Genomic DNA, 22489 nt, shown 5'->3' on the forward strand with positions numbered 1-22489 from the left:
CATCGCCTCAAGGGTTGTCGAGGAAGCATTTCTGAGGACACGGGGCAGAGGGAATGTTGTATGCAAGATAACGTGGAACATTAAATTGTGTCAAAGGATACCAACATAATTCATTCAATTAAAGAGAAATACTTTAAAGTTAAATCCTGCCACCACAATTTAGCAAACTGTTACAAATCAAAGAGACGCGTATAAACCTGAAATCTCAATGACAGCGTAAAAAGTGTAAAAGTGTATGTTCAGGAAAATCCTCATTAAATCAACGCTTATGTCTTTTTGCCCAATATCATACCCATCTAACAGTCTGGAGCTCACACGTCTGTTCGCGCTCTGCTCCTGCGTGCTTCACGGCCACCTCTAGGGGGCAGTCGCGTGCTCAAAACGGCGCTGAATCATCCGAAGAAAAAGAAGACAGACAGCATTGCGCATGCGTACACCACGTACACCGACGGGTCAGAGCTGTCTCTTGGCCGACTGCTAGTGCTAGCTGACTCCGCTAACTGTCTGTCAAGCGGCACGCACTGGGCTCGCGGAGGGAAGCGCAGCGGCGGAGAAGAAGGGCGACCCAAGAGCCGCTACGAAATGGCCGGGCAACAGTTCCAGTACGACGACAGCGGCAACACCTTCTTCTACTTCCTAACGTCCTTCGTCGGACTTATTGTGATCCCGGCCACATATTACCTCTGGCCACGGGATCAGAACGCTGGTAAGGCCCAATGTCTAGTTCATTGCTAACTCGGCTAACTCTCACCACAGCTAAGTGCACGGTGAAGAGTTCGGCCGGCACTTGCCAGTGTTTGCTACCTGCTTATGCATATTTTGCGAATAGCGTCGCATTCAAGGGCTGCGCAGCCTGGCCAAGCGTCACGTCCTCATTTAGCCATCGTAAAGGTAGAGATTTGTTGTTTACGTTTGGTCGCTAAGTGAATTTCAGACAAGCATTACCAGCTAGCGTCAACCCTTTAAGGCTCAACTTTCATCTTAAATATGCTCAGATGTTCGAACCGCTATCTTTGTCAGCAACAAACCGTGTCTGCTACAGTTGTGTAGTAAAATAGCCAACTTTACTCAGCTGGTATTACTGGGAAAAGGTCAGTCAACGTGTCACAAATATGTTGATTTTATAGCTTGGATAAAAGTTAGTTTATCAAAGTGAACATTATTACTTTACTCAAATCTTTTCTTGGTGACACTGTGTGCAGTAAGATGAAATAAACAAGAATAACTTTTAGCTTGTTTTAAATGATACTCTTTAGATTAACCTCAAAGTGGAGTAATTCAATATAAATCCTGATTTTGTTCATCCTCTTCCCAGAACAACTGCGCCTGAAGAGCTTGCGGAGGGAACATGGCCGCTGTCTGTGGTACCGGCTCAGGCTGACGAAGTCGCAGCAGAGCATCGTCCCGACTCTGAAGTGAGTCGCGTGCTTTGGGTTTGTTAGAAATACGCCCTGTGTACTTCTGGCACTTCCACTCTTCGGTTCATATGAAAACATACACGCAAAGCTTCAGGTGGATCGCTGGTATTGCTTAGCATGTAATTAATTCCACAGCCTTTCTTTCTTTTGTTGTCCACATTTTGGGTTGAGAAGCTTCTTCTGTCCTCTCGCGAACAGCCAACCTCTTCAAGTGCGTATTTGCAGCTAGACAGAGATGTTGTCGTCAGATGTTGCGTAAGGATGTTGCTTTCAGTAGAGAAGACAGACTCAAGCTCGTCTCTGTGGTGCGTCTCTTCATCTGCTTGATCATTTGTGCGTGAATCGGAGCGTTTGTCTTAAGCCTAATGAATGATGTCAGCCCATGTATGAACACATCAGTATTTGTTAGCAACGATAGCTTGTTAGAGGAATTGATCTGGTTCAGCCAACTTGGATGAGTGATGTGTTGTCAGGGCAACAGTTGGTGCAGCGTCGGACACGGGGTTTTGTGATTGCCATGGAAACCGGTTTAACTTCCATACGTAAGAACCAAAGAACAACACTATCGGATCCTGTCCCGCCTGTCGGCGCGTACGCAGCCATTTGAGATGAAGCTTTCTGCAGCTTGTAAAGTTATGAATGAGTGTTTGCAACTTTGAATGCATTAAAATGCTGGAAGCGAGTTTTCATTATAGGCTGCAGAATAACAACAATTTTAGCAATTAGGAGCCACAGTGTGAACGTGCCTGATGCTGCTTCTACAACCCAGATGTTTGTGCGAGACATTTTGCCCTTATATTTGCCTTGGTATTTTCAGGAAAGCAGCCTTGTTATTTGGCTGGGCTGTGTTCCTGCTGCTGGCGTACAAGGTGTCCAAACTGGACCGAGAGTACCAGGAGTATAACCCATATGAAGTCCTCAGCTTGGACCCGGTAAAGACGCACACAAATCGTAATGATCTTCTGTATGCCGTGTCCTGAGGGTTTGTCTCTCTCCAGGGTGCGTCATTGCCAGAAATCAAGAAGCAGTACCGCGTGCTATCTCTCAAGTACCACCCTGACAAAGGTGGTGACGAGGCCATGTTCATGAGAATTGCCAAAGCCTATGCTGCGTAAGTTTCCGTCAGGCCTTTGTAAGCCAGGCAGCAAGTCTGCATTTGCATAATCGGTAAACGGAGGAATCAATCCGAGTCGATTGTTTCATCTACTTTTTGTGTGTGTGTGTGTGTGTGTGTGTGTGTGTATTTTTCCGCAGCCTGACGAATGAACAATCAAGACAAAACTGGGAAACGTACGGAAACCCAGACGGTCCAGGAGGTGAGTGAAGCTCCCATAAATCCCACAGCACGCATTTGCATTTTTAATGCGTCAACACTCGCTGTACCTCATCCCGGTGAGTCGGGGCCGATGACCTGAATGTGTGGCAGATGAAAGCCATCGCTTTCACTCGTTTCAATGAGAGCTGGCACCCAGGGCCCGGGGTGCAAAGCCGTTGATAGCGCTTCGTAATTTAATGCAGGAAATTAAAAGAAAGGTGTGATGAAATGAATTTACCACGGAGCCACACGCCGCTTCGGCGGGCAAAGAAGGGATGTTGCCATGTTTGCCCATTTCCTCTTTTGTCTTCCCATCCAGCAACCAGCTTCGGCATCGCTCTGCCTGCTTGGATCGTTGACCAGAAGAACTCGATGCTGGTACACATTCATTCATTATGTCATAGAAGTTTGAATCGGTAAATCTAGATTTTGTTTCTGTGTGAAATGCATTCAGAAAATGTTTCCTTTTTTAAAAGTCAGTATCAAGTAGTCAGAAGATGGATGTGAATATTGTGCTGACAAACCTATTAAACATAGCGTGGCATGTTTAATCGCTAGTAAGAATGCCCACAGTAATGGATGCAGGATAGACGCCTGTTTAGCGGTGCAGTCACCCTGTTTGCTTTATTGAGTCGGTGGGTTTTGGGCTAAGATGATCCTAGAACACAAACTAACGCATTAAATGTCTGTTAGACTTTGCATACCTTTGAAGACGACCCCGTCTGCTTTTCCCCTGTAGGTGTTGTTGGTGTACGGCCTAGCCTTTATGGTCATCCTTCCCGTGGTGGTGGTAAGTCTTCGTCCCGACTGAAACCGGGCTCTGCAGAAACGCGCTTCTCTCACCTTTTTTTATTTTGTTCCTTTTTGGGGCATTTACTTCTCGGTCCCAGGGAACGTGGTGGTATCGCTCCATCCGATACAGCGGCGACCAGATCCTCATCAATACCACGCAGCTCTTCATGCACTTCATGTACAAGACGCCCAACATGAACATGAAGCGTGAGTTTCCCCACGCCACGGTCGCATCGTGATGTGCATCCCAGCTGTGCAGTAAACCGTAGACGGCAGAGGCTGTGTTAATAGTTCTGACGATCAATCAATCGGTTCCCTCTGTAAACGTTTAGTATGGGTCTCCTGATTGCAGTTATAAACTGTTCAATAGATAGAAATAAGTGTTCTACGCCAATTAGTACCAAAAAAAAAGCCCTTCTAGAGACCGTCCATGTTTGTTTCTTGATCAATTCGTACCCAATTAATTTGTTACTGTGTTTTAAATGAATTGATCGACGGCATTGTTCGGGTACGTTTTTAAAAATACAGTAGCTGTAACACAATATAATCCATGTGGGTTGGCTTTTAAAGACGAATAAATAAAAATGCAAATTAATTTAAAATTTACTGATTCTGGCATCCAAATGGGATTTGCATATGAGTTTACGGTTGGACTCCACCGGTGAAGCAAAAAAATAACTTTACTTCCTTTTTTACCAAACCGGTTTGGAGTCTCACCTTCCTGCCTGTCGACTAAATCTAATCTTCCTGAATCCTGGCCTCCAGGTTTAGGGATGGTGTTGACGGCAGCGTTTGAGTTCGACCCTCGCAGCAATAAAGAGGCCACCATACGACCGACGGACAACATCGAAGTACCGCAGGTAACGTCAGGCATCGATGCAACGCGCTTAATGTGTTGAAGCAAATCTGAATGCTTGTCAGACACAACTTCTCCTGTTTGTCTTGCAGCTGATTCGCGAGTTGGGAAACATTAACGTGAAGAAGAAGGAGGCTCCATTCTGCTATCCGTACAGTTTGAAGGCCAGGGTCTTGGTGCTCGCTCACCTGGCACGTATGGATGTGTCGGAGGACCTGGAGGAAGGTAATTTACCAAAGATGTGTAACAATTTAAACCTAATCTTTTACTATCTGAGATGTTAGAAGTTGATTTCTAAGCGCAATTATCTTGAATAAAGCTCTATTTCACAAAGCAAGACTCGTCGTTTGATTGTAGTTCCAAAAATAGGAAATAAACCAGCTGCTTGTGTCACATGATTCATAATGAACACGCAAAATCTATATTTGTGCTAAACTGTGGCGTTGATGTTAAAAGCACCGCTGTAGTCGTTAGGATTTATTTGAGCTCTACCTGCCTCATCTGTGCTCAGAAAATGACAGTTTAAACAATCATAAGCCAATGTTCTAATAAACCTGGTTTAAAAATACATCCCATTGAAATAATATCACAGAGGAGCTGTGAGGAAGATGATTTGTTTGTGGCTTCGTTCCAGATCAGAGGTTTGTGGTGAGGAAGAGTCCAGCCCTCCTGCAGGAGATGATCAACGTGGGCTGTCAGCTGACCATGATGGCCAACAGCCGAGGAGGTACAAGCACTCAAATTAAAAGGACTTATATTTTTGAATACATTTTCACAAGCTTCAACCCACGTAAGGACTTTGATCATTTTGCCCATTGGTAAATTGTCTGCGTCCTAATGTGTGTGTGTGTGTGTGTGTGTTGTTTTGTGCTGACTGGCCTGAGTCCAGGTTTCCATGCACCTCGACTGGTGACCATAGAGAACTGCATGAAGCTGACCCAAATGACAGTGCAGGGTCTGCAGGAGTCAAAGTCACCCCTGCTGCAGCTGCCTCACTTTGAGGAGGAGCACCTCCGCTACTGTATCTCTAAGAAGGTAACAATAGCGTGCATGTACACACACACTCACACACACATATATTAGGTTTTATCCAGCAGTGGGTCCGTTTTCATCTCCTCTCCAGTATAAAGTTCGAAGCCTGCAGGACCTGGTGAGTCTCAAGGACTCGGACAGACGCAGCATGCTGCGTTTCTTGGGAGAGGAGAAGTATGACGAGGTCATATCTGTGCTGGGCAGCTTCCCTCACATCACCATGGATACCAAGCTACAGGGTTGGTCCTAAAGTACACACACTTTCTTTGGGCGCCATTTCCCCGGCGACGTGTTAGAACGCCTCCATGCGTCGATCAAAATGTTACCGTCTTTATATATCATTGTATATATAAACTAAGATGCGACTCCATTTCTACATACAAAAAGGCATTTAAAGAAAAGTTAACCGATTAATGTAATGAATTTTTCTACGGCATAAACGTTCTTTATAAATGCACAGTTTAATTCAAACAGCAGCATGTGCCACTTTAGGCTATTGAAAGTTCCTTTCCGTGTGTCCCTGTCTTTGCAGTGCTTGATGATGAAGACAGCAATAACATCACAGCAGGCTCTATTGTGACAGTAACAGCCACCTTAACCAGAAAACGAATGGCGGTAAGGAGTCAATGCATTTGGTTTAAAGACTGAGACGGTGGCAGAATACACTTACCGGTATTTCAAAGGGATTTATGTGAGATTTATTCCCATAACGTACCACTAGATAGTGACGTCGAGCACAAAGCATTGCTGGCTAGTCTGCATCAACTCTTACCTTTTGTGTGCAGGAGGTGTTTGAAAAGGAGCAGGAATCCACGCCGTGTCACGCAGACGACGCGGCAGCTACAGAAGAAGCGGTGAGGATGAATCACACGTGAACGTGATCCAATTCCGACAACAGTCGCTGAATTTGTGTCGCATATAATCACAATTAGAAGTTACCTGGTTCGAGACCGATCTCACCGGAAGCCATTTTATGTTTGCACCAGGGGGACACGAGCAAAGCCAAGACGAAAGTGTGGCAGAACAAGAGTAAAGCGGCAAAGAAGACGGCCAAGTCCAAGAAGAAAAAACTAACCAAAAAGAAAGCGGCGCCAGCACCTGCCAAAGCCAAGCAGGCCAATGGCAATGTGGCAGGGAATGTACGCGTCCAATCACAGCTACAGCTTTGTGTCTGATCAAAAAAAAACATGGCAATCTCTCATCGTCCATGCTGACGTTACAGGAGGTCGTAGCACCAACAGTGCCAGCGGTGAAGGAGGACGAGGACGATGCCTCAGACAAGGGCAGTGAGTCGGACGAGGGCGACGCCAACAAAGACTCTCCCAGCGAGAGAGACGACGACAGCGACAAACAAAGCGACACGGAGGTGGACGAGATGGCCGGTGACGACGAAGAGGTCAGAGAAGCTCGGCTGGAACAGTAACGGACATTCCTCTCACGGTGAGTCGAGCGAGAAACCTGAAACCTTCTTCTCCCGCGACCCTCAGGAGTGGGAGGCATTGCAGCAGAGCATCCAGCGACGAGAGCGGGCCCTGCTGGAGACCAAGTCGAAGGTGACGCATCCCGTCTACAGCCTCTACTACCCCGAGGAGAAGCACGAGTGGTGGTGGCTCTACATAGCCGACCGCCGGGACCAAACCCTCGTCTCCATGCCCTACCACGTCTGCACGCTCAAAGACACAGAGGAGGTGAGTTTTGCGCCTATCGTTTCGGGCTCATGAGAGCTCTGTTTCCGTTTTTGCGTTGTGCTCTATGCGGCACTTGAAAGTAATCTGCGTTTGAGGAATACTGTGTCTGGAAGAAAAAAACAATTTAAAAGAGTGAATGTGGTCTTATTTCCTGCACGCCACAGCCCACCCTGCATCCTGTTGCTAGGCAACCTGTTGGCGCTGGTGTTATTTCCTCAGAGGACTTTATGTTGCACAGTGTGCACCTCTGATCCCCGTGTTCTCCAGCAACAAGAAGGGCTGGCGGCCAATGAAAGGCCCGTGTAACCCTGCAGGTCCTGCTGTCCACGCTCTGAGGGAATGCAATGGCAGGAGGCGACCCCACGTGATAAGCATCCCCCTCGAGTAATCGGCTAATCTGTCACGACAACGGGTCCTTCTGTTTGTGTGCGTGACTGCCCCCACACTCTGCGTGTGATGACTGTCGGGGACGGAGCGGCGACTTTCATCGACACGACAGGGGCAGCAAGTCGCTGGCTCATTCGGCGAATAATAATTAGCCTCGCTGCGCTTATAGTTAGATGTTTGCCGCGTGCAACTACGTAGCATTTAGTAATGTTGCCAGCTACTTCCAGTCGGACCCGTTCTTCATGTGATGTTTTTGTTGTCTGTTTTGTTTGATCCCAGGTGGAGCTGAAGTTTCCTGCCCCTTCCAAAACAGGCAACTACCAATATTCTGTCATCCTCCGTTCCGATTCCTACTTGGGACTCGACCAGATCAAACCACTCAAGGTGACAAGGGAATATTGTGTGTGTGTGTGTGTGTATGCGCACGCACGCACTCACACATACGTCAGTGTCTCTGGTCTGCTCTCAGGGTTCTCTGTGGGTGTCTGCCATGTCTGTGATCTAGATATAAAGCTTTCAGATGAAACAATCACCTGACGGTGAATTTCTAAGTCGTTTTCCTGAAGTTTTTTGTTGTTGTATGCAAGCAAAACCGATCTGCAGTATTTTGTCACAGTACTGGATGTTGTACTGAATATTCAATCACATATTAATGATCTTGCTGCGTGATATTATTATAAAACACTCAGTTGTTGTTCGTTAGTTGAGGTTGTGTTGCAGCCTCCACAAATAATCCTCATCTGTTATTTCCAGTGGCCACAAGAGGGCAGCAAATCATCAACTAGACGCATTAGAGGCAGCGGAATTTATATTCTGCTTTGTAATCGTCAGTAAATTAGGGGGAGCTGCGTAGAATGATTTATGACCCCCTGCAGAAAGTCAGCTTACTAACTTTGTCTAAATCTTTTTTGAATTTCCCAGCTGGAGGTCCACGAGGCCAAAGCCATGCTGGACAACCACCCACAGTGGGACATCCCCGACACGGAGGAGGAGGACGAGGAGCAGGAGGACAGCGACGGCATCGAGGACAGCGAAGTCGACGATGAGGACGACTGAGTGCAGGTCCAGCGTGCCGAGACCCCCCCCCCCCCCCTTCCCCGCCCGATGGAAGAGCCACCCTCCCACGCCTGATCCCACGGCAGCACTCGAACAGCAAAGGAGGAGCAGCAAAGCTGCGCCCCCCCCCCCCCACACACACACACACCGGGGACAGGCCGTACACACACACAGCCCTCGTCCTCCAGTTCATCTTTACGGTGACATAGACTGTGATCCTGGCCTTTCCTCTTTTCTACTGAGACTCCTTCATTCACCTTCTGTTGCCGGGGGGTTGGGGTGGGGGGGGGCGGAATCCTGTGAATACTTACCCAGGTCTGTTTGAAAGCGTATGTGCATGTGAGAGTGTGTGTGTGTGTGTGTGTGTGTGTGGCACAATACGTGTGAGTAGAGCGTGTGTGCGTTTGTAATGTGTGTGTGTGTTTGTACAGGAATGGACGATTGACACACTGTGGACTGTAGGACCTATAATCTGGGCTCTTTTCTTCCGGTCCTTCGGGGGGGGGGGGGGGGGGCGTGTATTACAGCTAATTCCATATAAAACACACAACCTCCTGTAATGAAACCTTCACATCGCTGTCACTCCTCATCCTGGACTGATGATTTCCACACGAATGATGCGTTCTATTGTACACTTAGATGTGCAGAAGTGTGACCTTTAGCCCCCGTTTGGCAGCGCTCGTGTCCGAGGCAGCGACCCAATGGGACGCTTTGTCACACCGTATACATGTGGCTTTTCAGAGGGGGGGGGGGGCTTCTTTTCTCTGCATCCTTCGTTTTTGCAGTCGTAGCACATTCCAGCGCATACTCATCATCCAAAAGGCCTTACGAATACGACTGACGTACGACAACACTCGGGCCCTTGCTTCTTCCGTTTGTAAAAACCTTCAGTGTTTTGCTTTAGTTTCACTTTAGTAATTCTCCCAGGACGTATCGCCGATGTTTCCAGGATGAAGCCTCTAATTAAAAAGACACGCGCCTCAAACAAAAGGATGTTGAGATGAAGTGTGAGACGGAGCACATTTTTGTGCTGCACCGGCTCTCCTGTCATTAAAACAGAACAGGTCTGTTAAATACGACTCCTATATCAGATTGAATAATTATGTTTGATAGTTATTTTTTGTTTTATTTTTTTTTGCGAACCAGCAAAACCCTTTAAAAACAAAACAAAACAAAAAACCCAACCAAACAGAAGATCTGGTTTGTGTTTCGCAAATGTCATGCCTTGTTTTATTTTTTATTTCAAACTGTTATTTCTACATCCATCGGGCTCCAGAGAATTAAAAAAAATCAAATAAAATGTTCCTTCCATAGCTCTGGGCTTCACTTAAGTCAGAAACATTGAATTCCCCAATCTTAAACCATATTTCCACTCAACAGTAGTTTTTTTTAGAGTGATTTCTGGGGGGAGGGGGGGGGGGGGGGTGAGCCATCTCTCCTGTGACGGAGCCAGTCTGCCTGGCTGGCCGCCTCAGTTTGGACAAACTACCCGACGACTATCTGCCACTTTTGTTTACAAAGGAACTGTCATTGTAAATGGAAAACAAAATTATATTATTTGTATTTAAAATCATTTAAAATAAAAACTTTTAAATGAGAGGCGTGTGTCCCTGATGTGACGCTACATACAAGGTCAGAGGTCAGGGATACATGACATACACACAATGATTCATGAAGGCATCTGAGCTTCGTGATGAGCTTCTCGCTTTAGCAACTTTGGCTGTTGCTGGAGCCTGCAGACGCCTGGCGGCAAAAGCCACGATTATTTAAGGAGGCCTTTAAATCGGAGCCGTGACTCAATCTTGAAGCGTTGGGAGCTGCTGAAGTTGAGCCGCCTTCTTCACCAAGTGAAGTTTGGAGGAAGCTCTGAGGGGGCATTTTATAGTCTAGTTTTTGATTAATTAATTTATTAAACATGAAGACTTGAGTCTGCACACTTTTACCTGTTTCAGTTCCAACACGGTCTATTACGTACGTGTGTATAAATATATACATGTATATATATTTATGGGCGTGCTTGCATATAGTTTACGCCCCCGAGTCTCACTCCTCGGACCCCCTCCCTCCAGACGGTGGCGTCACGCCCGTCCCAAGCCAGATGGGGAGCAAACACCGCCTGCTGTCTGATGCTGTCTGATATAAATGTAAAAGCGTTTCACACTCCTCGTCAAATAAAAACCTGAAGGTATCGGAAGGTGCCGGTTCCCAGTCAGCAGATGAATGGCAGGCAGCAGGAAGCTAGCTTTGGTCAAGCAGACTGATGGAACTGTCTCGTTGGGTCGATGGAGTTTGGACCGACAGATGGAAACAACACTGCACCGGGGACCGACTCGGCAGATGATGGAGAGTTGAAGGGACACGTTTTATGTAGTGAAATCACTATTAAAACTTCTGTGTGGTGAACTTCGACACGATTAGCATATTTTAAACTTGATAATGGTAAAGTTTTTTGTCTGAAGAAGGGTGCGTATTAAAATCTCCACTGGGTGGCGCCAGAGTCAGGCACGCCAGATTAATTAAATTGCATTCCAATACTTCCTGATATTAACATGCAGTGCTGTTCAAAAACTCTGAAATCTGGTGACTCCCTAAGAATACTATGCTGTTTATATGATGCTAAAGACATGAAGTCTACAAACACGCCAAGCACGTCATCGCTATCTATCGATCAGAATAGTGTAGGCCTCATTTTTTCTGGCTGCTCCTGCAAGCAGACACGCTGAAAACCAGTGAGTGCTGCAACCATTGTTTTCAGACTGCAGCTAGTGCTGTTGTGCTGTGCTGGGCTAACGCTGCTGAGCTCCTGGCTGATCTGGGAACAGCTCTCCTTGCTGACACACTCCTTCACCTCCTGGATGGCGTTCGCGCGCTTTCTTTGATACGTGCTTCTAGTCCTGGAAAAGAAGATCTCACGATGCCAGGGACAAAACTCATCTTAGAAGAGTCAACATCGTTTGATTTTTGAACACCTTCATTTTTTTAAACCTATATTTGTTTATCACGGTCATATCCAGAAGACACAACAATATATAACACTATTAAAAGTTTTTTTAATGAATCTATGAGATTTCAAAATAAATGTACAATTTCATTAACAAATTTTGAAGCTCCATTGACTGCAATGTTACCAAAGATTTCAACCTGATCCAGAATCCTGGATCTATTCTGGATCATCACCAAAATGCAATAATTTGGTGGTTTGGTGGTTTTGAGTCACTACCAACGCAAAAACAGCAAAATAAACCATCAAGTGAATTCTGCATAGTTTGCATCGTAATCACCCGAAACACGTCTGGCAGAAATCTCACTCCCTGTGATGTCACAGAGGGTGAACGTGCACATGATGTGCATGCACATTAGAAAATAAAGTGTCGTAATACAAATCCAATAGATCTGAAGGGAAATGTATTGAAAATATTATATTACATGCTACTTTCAGCCTCAGGTGTGTGTGTGTGTGTGTGTGTGTGTGTGTGGCCCATCGCTGATGGAAAGAGGCTTCTCTGTCGTCTGCAGTGTGTCGTGTTATGAAGAGGCTGGAGTGAGATAAGGAGGGGTGTGTGAGTGTGGCTTATTAAATACACTCATTGTTGTTTATGTGTTTATTTATTCCCACCTTATCACATGACTCTGGTGCACGATCCAATTTCACTGTCTGTTACCATGGTGACAACGTGGCTGAACTGTAAATAAATTCAAGAGCTTTGTTAAATTTATTATCCCCCACCCCCCAATACACACTACACACACACACACACACACACACACACACACACATCTAAGGAAATATATGTTGTTTTTAGTTGGTTCGATTATTTTATGCATGCAGCTTAGTGTGCTTGTGTGCGCTTTAGTGCGATGGCGTTCTAACTGCGTGCTTTAGTGGTGCAGCACTTCAGTTCCCCCTCTGCACCAGTGAAAACAAATCCAAATCCCCTGAAGCTCGTGATTAACTTATGCTAATCGTGGCTGATCATTGCTGCATTCATTTGGCCATAACAGCAGGTTCAACCTCCGAAAGGGAACGATATCCCCATGTCAGAAAATGGAATTCAAAGTGTGTGTGTGTGGGGGGGGGGGTTCACGGCCATTTCATCACTTAATTAGCCATAAACAAATTAGGCTGCAGCCCTGAATGTGCCGTGTTAGGGTGTGGTGCAGTCGTGCAAATCGTTCCCCTTGTCTGCCAAAAAAGATGTTGTTTCCTATTATCAACCAGTTGTAATGCCCCCCCCCCCTCCCACCTACTACCCCCCCTCCCACCTACTACCCCCCCCCCACCCACATCCAATTCTTTTTAAGTAAAAGATGATTATCTCCTTCTCTTCCAGTCAGTCTCTGTCTCTAATGAGATGAGCTGAAATGGGACTGGACTGATTGAGGAGGGACATCAGGACTAATCTCGCTGTGTAATTACTTTTATGATTTATGGATCCTTTACACACAAACCCACACTACAAGCTCGGTAGATTATGCCAGGGAAACACGTTGCCAGCATTCAACATCTTGGTGTCCTGACCTCAGCGTTTATTATTATGTATAGGCTTTAAATAATAAAACACTGCATTTTAGTCTGGCTTGCTACATTCGCCGTTAACGCCGCTCCTCTGCGACCGCCTTGCAAGCCAACAAAATCTTTTTTACACGCCGGCAGCAGCTGTGCGTGGACGCGAGGGCACACCGTTTGATCCTTCTTCTGAAAGGTTAACCTGACTTTGATTGAGTGTTAATACTCACCGGTGTGACTTCCTTGACCGCAAAACAGAATTAACTGGAAACAACCTGAGTGTAACGAATCGATACACGCACGGTGGAAGGGAAAAAAGAGAGTTTTACTCTACACTTATAGCCCGCGAGCAAAATAAAAAAGCACATGCACTTAAGCCTGTTTTTTCTGTTCATACCTTCATCTTGGCGGCTAAAGCGTGTGCAGCCTTGCCTTTGGCGGGTCTTTTTTTTACTCCTTATGAGCACCTTTTTTCTTTTTATTTCATTTTAGATAAAACAAAAAACACATACATGAGAGTCTAGAGAATAAAACCTCAGCAGGAGCTTCTGCAATATGATCTCATAATCACAAAAAAAGCAGCAGACTTAATCCTGAAATAGGAGTCTCTGTCCGTAAAGAAAAAAAAACAGTCAGTAAAGATAGTTCAAACATTTTTCGAGTGATTAAAAGATTTAGAATTTTGCCGTGATTTCTAGACTGGGCTATTCCTTCCCAAATTTGAATTTGAATTTCCTCAGAAATCATTTGAGGACAGATTACTTTTTGTAACCGAGCGCTTGTAGCACAAAACACTTGCACAGCTTGAATCCCTTGTCGGCTGCTCTAAGCCTTTTTAGATGACAGAAAAGAAAAGCCATGAGCTGTGGCAACTGTAATTACATTACACACACACACACACACACAGACAGCATTTTGGGCTCAGCAGGTCTCCTCTGGCTGCCGCTGGATGTTAGAGGCGTGTTGCTATGACGACTGAAAGGGGACAGAGAGGAAGAGGGTTAGGGTGGAAGGTAAAGGGAGGAGGGGGTTGTTTCAGAGGTGGTTGGAGATTGAGGGAGAGAGCGAGTGAGAGACGCACGCCGCAGCGTAGCCGGCGTCTTGACAGTGTAGCAGCAGAGAACAGTAGAGGCAAATCCATCAGGGGGATTCATTCAGAAAGCTGCGGCTGCCGTGAAGCATCGTGCAGACAGCGCCCGCCAGACGACTGGCTGCGTGGTAGGAAGTGCTCAGAATGATAATTTTGCCAGAATTGTAAATCTTTTTTTGTGTGTGATTTGCTCTGAGAGGATGAGGATGGAAGGCATCATTCATATTCACATGATCCTGTCTGTCTCGGCTCTTGATTTTCCTCTCGCGACATGCTGTCATCACAATGTGTTATACAGTAAACTCATTGCACTAATGTCAGGCAGCTTCTGCAGAACATGAGGTTGTGTTTAGATCCAGTCGGCACAGAGAGCACTTGCCTCGGTCTCAAAGGCCATGAACTGGCGATGGGATGAAAGCTTGAATGAAACGATGAGAGAAGGATGTCTGTGTGTGTGAATGAGTGCTTGATTCATTGTTATGGTGGGTTTGTGTGCTTTACTTTCACTTCCTGTGTGTGTGTGAGAGCGCGAGAGAGATACAGAGAGATGTAACAGTGTACTGTTACAAAAACAAAACAAACAATGCTTCATATTTTGAACAACCTTTTTTTTAATATTTTTTTGGGTATATGTTGATTGTATGGAAACTCGCCATTAACAGAGAAAATCATCAATAAGAACAGGCTGGGTTGGAACTTGTGTTGGGAAATAGAGGTCTCCTCCCGGTGGGACGTGCCCTGAACACCTCACCAGGGAGGCGTTCAGGAGGCATCCTGAATAGATGCCCGAGCTCAACGCGGAGGAGCAGCGGCTCTACTCCGAGCTCCTCCCGGATGACTGAGCTTCTCAACCTTATCTCTAAGGGAGAGCCCAGCCACCCTACGGAGGAAGCTCATTTCAGCCGCTTGTACCCGGGATCTTGTTCTTTCGGTCACTACTCAAAGCTCGTGACCATAGGTGAGGGTAGGAGAACGAAGATCGACCGGTAAACTCGAGAGCTTTACCTTTCGGCTCAGCTCTCTCTTCACCATGACGGATCTGTGCAGAGTCCGCATCACTGCAGACGCTGCACAGATCCGTCTGTCGATCTCTCGCTCCATCCTTCCCTCACTCGTGAACAAGACCCCGAGGTACTTGAACTCCTCCACTTGGGGCAGGATCTCCTCCCCTCCTCCCGTCCCCAAGCTCTGGGACCGGTCATATAAGGAGCGGACACCCCGTATCAGGGGGTCCCACACCCCATACTCCCGGAGCACCCCCGACAGGACTCCCAGAGGGACACGGTCGAATGCCTTCTCCAAATCCACAAAACACATGTAGACCGGTTGGGCAAACTCCCATGCACCCTCAAGGACCGTGCCGAGGGACACCATTCAGTGGTCAATCTGGCTGACCGAGTGACATGCAAAAGGCACGGCAAAGGCATCTGGCGAACCAATTAAACATGGTGGGCTTCAGCTCCAGACATCTCATCACCGCCTCAATGATCATGTCAGAAACGGATGGGCTACTTCTTAGCAGATGTGTCCGTATTGTATTTTCGTTGCCAATCTTTTTCAGCAACTTCTTGCGGACATATTTGGCGATCTTTTTGACCAGGCGCTGATCCATCTTCAGGGTGTTGTTCCCACCATCTTGGATTTTGATGACAAGCTTACTTGTTAATAAGTCGAGGATGAACAAGATTTCGAAGTAATCAACTGTGCCCTTGAAGATCTGTTGAAGAACCTTTATCACTATCCACTGACACTGCTTTTCTAAGTCAGATGCTGTTGCAGGTTTTAGTGAATCACTGGTGGTGCCATTGTCTTCACTGGAGAACTCATTATGGGTGAAAGGTGATTTTACTTCCACCTGTGGCAAAGGCTGTCCTTCCACAAAGGGGGAGGGCGCCGATTGAGTTGAAAGAGCAACCGCTACTCGCTTAATCCTCCTTGTTGCACGGTTCACAAGGTCCTTTTTCTTCTGCCCTCGTTGAACCTGCACGTCCAGCCAGTCCTTCATCTTCTTGGTGAACTTGGCCTTTTCACCGGTAATAACCTGCCTGATGTCCATCCCAGTTTCGTTGCGTGACAGATGGTGGTACACCGTACCCATGAGCTTTGTGACGATATCTGAGTGAGGACTGCAGATGTCCTCTGCTAGTTTGCTATAAAAGCAGATGTCTTCAGTGTCCCCAGTCTCCTTTTTCACTTTCGCGATCATGCCCTCAACCACATATTCCACTGCTTCAACTAAGGAATACAGTGGTTTCTGGATGTAAGGCGATAAAGTGAGGCCAAACTCGTCCTTCACTTTCTCCACAATTTGAAGGATTGACTCCTTCACAAATATGTGGACAAAAAAGGCTTTAAGTTCGGCTGCCACCTTCTCCCAAACGTGGTTTTCACCCAGATGTTCTTGTTTGTTGCCTGATGTGGCTTGTCTTTTCTGGTACTGCCCCAGCTCTATGATAGCGATTATGTCTGTCGCTACCATCTCTGTGTTCAGGGAGGGGAGCCGACACTCAATGAAACGCAACTCCTCTGCTGGAATTTCCATCTTACTGGCCTCACAGATGTCCTTTGATATTTTGTCCAGAATGTTTTTGACAGACATGATGGTTTCAGAGGAGGTGATGCTCAGAGGAGAAACATTTCCAGTTTCTGTTTCAAATAGAGTCACAGGTGTTTGAAATGACTCCAGCGTTTGGTCCTTGTCTTCTTGTCTTGTCATGGCTTTCACAGAATACACTGTTCGTGTTGGTTGTAACAGGATCTGGTCCAACTGTGACTTTTTTTCTCGTTTCACTTTTAATATATAGTCTGGACTCGCTTTGAAAAACACTTAAGAACTCAATAGATCAAAGGACGAACAATATCCTTGATATTACATCAAAGACATGTCACATGACCCTATTACATCAAAGACATGGTCACATGGCCCCGGCCCTATCACATCAAAGACAATGTCAATTTACCTTTTTTGTAAAACACGCCCACATGGCAATCGACCAATCGTGACGCTACACATCGTGTCTGGTTGACACATATGACGTTAGGAAAAAATTACATTGACCACATTTGATTAAAAAATCTGTTAAAAATACACATAAACTCCGATTCACTTTTACGTTTCACGGTTGGTGTATAAAGATACATAGAACACTTTATAATATATATGATCCAGATCACCATGTGGATGTGTACATCTAATTATGAGGGGAATTGATATTATATTGAGTATATTGTAAAGTGGCACTCGTCATGAAAAAGCTTGCCAACCCCTGCTGTATAGGGGACATGAGTCAACCTTCTACAGTCGTGTATAAGTCTGATATTCACAGAGGAGCTCTGCCAGACCATCTCGAGGGTTCTCTCCAGGATCTCCGGCTTCCTACAAAAACATGCAATTTAGGTGAAAAAATGATCACCAAATTGTCCATGAGTGTGAGTGTAAGTGGTTGTCTGTCTGTGTGTGGCTCCATGATGCGCAGGCGGCAGGCTTGGGTTGAGAGAGAGAGAGAGAGAGAGCGAGAGAGGCTTTGTCGTTCTGTGCAGTAATGATATTTATTGCATTCTTTGCAGTTGAAGAGGGGAGGGGTGTGTTGGAGTACACAGCTTTATGTGTATAGTTTCCACTATGTCTATGGTTTGTATGTGTTTGTGTGTGTGTGTGTGTGTCTGTGGTGGCAGTGTCTAAGTTTCCGTTCCAGTTTGGACTCAGTGGTGTGCGTAGTTTAAAGCTGCTACTTCCTGTTTCATCGAGATTATATTTAAGGATCTCTCCATCACCCTCAGGTCTGATGAGTACCTTGTCTGCCAGCTCAGAGATGCAGACTCCCACTCTCGACCCCCAGTTCACTGCGGGGCCCCGGGGTAAGGTGCCTGGCAGGAAGAGAGGGCGGCCCCCAATCCGCAAGCTGGAGTTCCAGGGTCACTACGTTGAGCCCATGTTTCCGCTCAAGGTCCCGAAGAAGAGAGGCAGGAAGCCTGGCTTCAAGGTCAGTTGATTTTGGTTCAGTAGTTTGCTGCACTGTGAGACAGAGCCGGCACACGTCCATGCTTTTCATTCAAATATAATCTGGTTTTAATTTCATCTGAGAAAAAACAGTGAATTGTATTTAAATATTAGATTCAAGCCTGCACTCTTTCACATTACGGTCACGAAGCCAGCAGCTTTCCTCTCTGCCTTTTGCCAGTACGTTTTTGGCACAGCGTTGCCTCCAGTCCAACGGTGTGCTATTTTTTGTATCTGGTGCCGCCAACAGGTCAAACTTTCCATCCTTTTAAACTTTTGATATGTTCGGTTTTTCATGCCAAAACAGCCCCACCAAACAAAGTGAATCAAACAATATTAATATGTTTGCATATGCATGCATAATTGTGTGTGTGTGTGTGTGTGTGTTTGTGTGTGTGTAGCTGAAGCCCAGGATGGTGATGTCCCCGCTAGCTAATTCTCCTCCCAGCAGCACGCCAGAGCCTGAGATGGGCTCCGTCCCACAGGATGCTGCTATTGTCCCCCACTCTTCCACCCCACAAGCCCTAACAGGTAACCCCCCCCCCCCCACACACACACACAGTACCCTTTATAAGCTTTTCTAACAGGTCTGTGAAGGCAGTAATCTCCATCCTGACAGGAGAGGCACGAAGTCGGCGCTGCAAAGTCATGTCGTCTAGTGATATTTTTCAGCAGACGGTTATTAAACGCCCACAGTTTGAGTCGGTGCTGGGTGCGTTTGTGGTAGGATTGGTGCGGTGCCTTTCTCTCTTTTACCTTTTGGATTCTTCTTCATCGCTCCGACTTTCACTTCAATCTATTACAAAAATACCCGCTCTGTTGTACCGCTCAAGTACATGTCTGGCAGATAAAAACAAAAGCCACACTAGTTTCTCTGGGTTTTTGCTGTACGATTACATATTTTAATCTCACATCTTTTTTTTTTCTCACTGGGTTTTGCCTTCCTGTTGAGGTTCTGGAGAAAATGTTCAATTCTACCACAAAAGAAAATACATCTTGAAACTGCCACCCTCATTTCTCACTTTTATGTTTTGCATCCTGTCCTGCTCTGAATGAGCAAATATTTAAAGGATGGCTCGAGTGTATTTGGAGGTGGTAATGGGAATCTCATGTGTCAAGGACCAGAGCTTTCCTCTTTGTTCTCACAGACGATGAAAAGTGTTTGATGTCAGACTGTCAACATATACAGAAAAGAAGTGCACGCACACACACACATGCACACACACACATGACACTGCTCCCTGTGGTGCCACAAAAACGCATATGTAAATTATTTCTCTGATGCAGAAGAGCAAAAACAGTCTCTTCATTGTAGGGATTCTGTGCATCCCTTTTCAAGTACTGACAAATATATCACATTACATTATTTATTAATTTTTACATTTGCTTATTAAATAAGGATTATATTCTCATTCTCATAGACTCATAAAATTACAGTAATTAGCTAAATCCATTTGACCTCTCTGGGAGAACCGAGCACGGATCATTCAGAAACGTCTCTGTGGAGTCTCATCACTCTGTCGTCGGGTGAATCCATAACTGTCCAGCTCTGTTATAACCAGCAGGCATCTACATTATTGACAGGGTGGAAAAACGGTCGTCGTCGAGGAATGGATCCGGAAGAATTACTACCTGTTGTCTGTTTCTCCTCCCAACCGTTACGGCTAAAGGACCTCGCATGTAGTTTTATTTGATTCCCCACTCATTGACCTAAAAACACTCTCTGTCACATATAGTCGACTAAATTCTACAAATGTTATATTAAAATGAAATATTGATATTGAAACAGACAGTAGGCTTCTTGTAAATGTTTGGTAATTTGTGGTGCTTTCATCCATTTTGGATGCATTGAGCTAAACACTAGCATAATTACATACGCTTGCAGAACAATGTTTACCCTGTTCATCAGCTTTGGTTAAAGTGTCAGCATATTTGCTATTTATCTCTAAATACAAAGTGAGTCTGATTTTTGTTAATTTTGTAGGGTTTTTGTTCAGAACCTAAACTATTGGACAAAACGTTGACTTCATGATGTCAAAATAAAAGTCAGGGAATTGCCAAAGTTACTATTATGCTTCCTCTGCCAAATTGCCATGGTTACAAAGCAGAGTTTCCACATCAAAAAGACAACATTTACAGAAGCGTTCAGCTCTCACGAGGATACTTCCTCCCCCAGCAGAGACGCCAATGCCTGATGACTTCTTATGTGATCCACCAGTGGACCCAAAGCGCTACGCTGTGGATCCCAGTGACTCTGCCTTCAATGTCATGACATCCCAGTACCCATCCAAGCACTCCTACGGTTACCGTGGCAGCAGTTGCTCTACGCCAATGGGCTTGCGTAGACAAGCATCAAGCCCGGGAAACTTCCAGGAAGGAAACCGGAAAGGTTAGGCTGTATTTTATGTTCACCACAACTAGGCAAAACAGTACAAAACATACTATTACACTTTATTTTCTGTATCTTTTTGTGTATATTTTGCTTTCACATGTGTATATATATATGAAAGCAAAATATACACAAAAAGATACAGAAAATAAAGTGTAATAGTATGTTTTGTACTGTTTTGCATTCATATATATATATATGAATGCGTGTGTGTATTTCTGCTGTGTTGTTTTTAGCGGCGTAACAAGGCTGCGAGTGTTTTGCTTAAATGCCTGTGTACTATGTTGAATATTTGTGTATCTTCACTCTGTTCTACTGCGTCACCCAGCTTACAGTCCCGCTTCAGTCAACGGAGAGCTTACGCATCCTGCTGGAAAGGACCCGTCCCGCTGGGGTGTCGAGGAGGTTGTTTGGTTCATTAAAGATGCTGACCCCCAGGCCCTGGGGCCCCATGCTGATACATTCAGAAAGCATGTGAGTCCAGGCTGCTTTCATTACAGCGGAATTGCAGTCAGATATCAGCCACTGTAATTGCTACATTGGAAGCCTCCCCATTAACCACAGTGTTGCCTCTGATGCTCCAGTGTCTGTAGCTATTTACAGTGAGTGGACTCCTCCACTGAGGAGGTGATGTTTTCGAGGTCAGAAATAAATATTCATTTTAGCATTGAAAACCCCTTTTTCGGATTTAAAAATTGGTTACAAACACACATCGACTCACTTTTACTTTTCATGGTTGGTGTATAAAGATACCAAGAACAATTTAGAACCTTTCGGTGATGATCCAGATCACTATGTGGATGGTGTAAATCCAACCATGAGGGGAATGAGCTTCTCGGCAGAACTCTGCACTCTCTGAGTGCTTTTCTAGTTTATTCATCTTCGTCTATGAATAAATGCAAGAGTCATTAAATAATAAAGGTATCTTTAAAAGTTAAAAAGTTGTTACCTTTATATCTCCATGTGCTCTGTTCTCTTTATTCTCACATGTTGCTTGCTCTTCTGTTTTATATTATATTGATTATAATGATGTAGAATGTAGAATTTAGAGCAACATTTTACTGCTGTATTCTATGTCTAAAGTTAACTCTGCAAACAGGTGTCAAATGTGTAATTCTGTATATTCACACAAATCCGTGACTCTGTTTCAGGAGATAGACGGAGACGCCCTGCTCTTGCTGAAGAGTGAGATGATGATGAAGTATCTGGGGCTGAAGCTGGGACCGGCTCTTAAACTGTGCTACCACATCGACAGGCTTAAACAGAATCGGTTGTGATGCGCCGCAGAGCAGTGAACCTTGCCTTTCACCAGAGACTGTTCTTCTGCGGATTTGCTCACATGTTCTCAGCCATCAGCGTTACATCGCGAGCGCCTCTGGATCCAGAACGTGCACCAGCGTTTCACCGGACGCGGTGAGACTCTTTACAGCTGAGGCAATGATCTCGTTTCCATGACTCTTCATTGCGTATCTGAATGGCTTTAGTTCGTAAATAGCTCGGCTCCGAATGGCAGCTACTATCTATCGACACATGACCTGTATTGATGTTCAGTCTGTGCAGATCTTAATCCTGATTTCCGTGTCAACACCTCTGAAGACCCACAGAGACAGGGAGCTTAGTCAACCTGTGTGGTGCTTTACCTCTTTATTATGTTGACATTTTGTCCTTGGGTTTAGACGCCATGCTGCCATGTCTGCCTTTTTGTTTTTTTGTGTGTAGTTTTGTTTTTTTAATGACATTGTTGACCCAGGTATCAATCGATCACAGACGCAGACTGTGGTTACTGTAATAAGCGCTCTCGCAAATGCTCGCAGAAACTAATTCATATCCGCTTCTGTTGATATCGATATTTGAACCTTAAACGGTGAAACATTTCATCGTTGCTATGAAGTAAAGCTATTTGCTAATGTGAGCATTTCTCAACCACAAACCACAGCACAGCAGTGAAAGGACAAGTTG

At 45.4% G+C, this 22489-nt stretch overlaps 2 protein-coding genes across 2 annotated transcripts; both read left to right on the forward strand.

The window, feature by feature from the left end:
- The first annotated feature begins 582 nt into the window (after positions 1-582).
- On the forward strand, positions 583-9053 carry sec63 (SEC63 homolog, protein translocation regulator). The gene is made up of 20 exons (XM_068753603.1): positions 583-706; positions 1316-1415; positions 2236-2350; positions 2417-2529; positions 2673-2734; positions 3053-3111; positions 3473-3523; positions 3624-3732; positions 4291-4385; positions 4474-4606; positions 5016-5108; positions 5271-5416; positions 5505-5652; positions 5946-6028; positions 6199-6267; positions 6400-6552; positions 6636-6809; positions 6901-7101; positions 7768-7872; positions 8410-9053. Exons 1-20 carry the CDS (start codon positions 583-585, stop codon positions 8542-8544), a joined length of 2268 nt encoding a protein of 755 aa, XP_068609704.1. The 3' UTR covers positions 8545-9053.
- An 8900-nt stretch (positions 9054-17953) lies between these two features.
- scml4 (Scm polycomb group protein like 4) lies at positions 17954-21807 on the forward strand. The gene is made up of 5 exons (XM_068754056.1): positions 17954-18124; positions 18543-18672; positions 20318-20530; positions 20859-21004; positions 21682-21807. The coding sequence occupies exons 1-5, from the start codon at positions 17954-17956 to the stop codon at positions 21805-21807; spliced, it is 786 nt and encodes a 261-aa protein (XP_068610157.1).
- The last annotated feature ends 682 nt before the right edge of the window (positions 21808-22489 follow it).

Source organism: Brachionichthys hirsutus, chromosome 20, assembly GCF_040956055.1.
Source record: "Brachionichthys hirsutus isolate HB-005 chromosome 20, CSIRO-AGI_Bhir_v1, whole genome shotgun sequence".
NCBI lineage: Eukaryota > Metazoa > Chordata > Actinopteri > Lophiiformes > Brachionichthyidae > Brachionichthys > Brachionichthys hirsutus.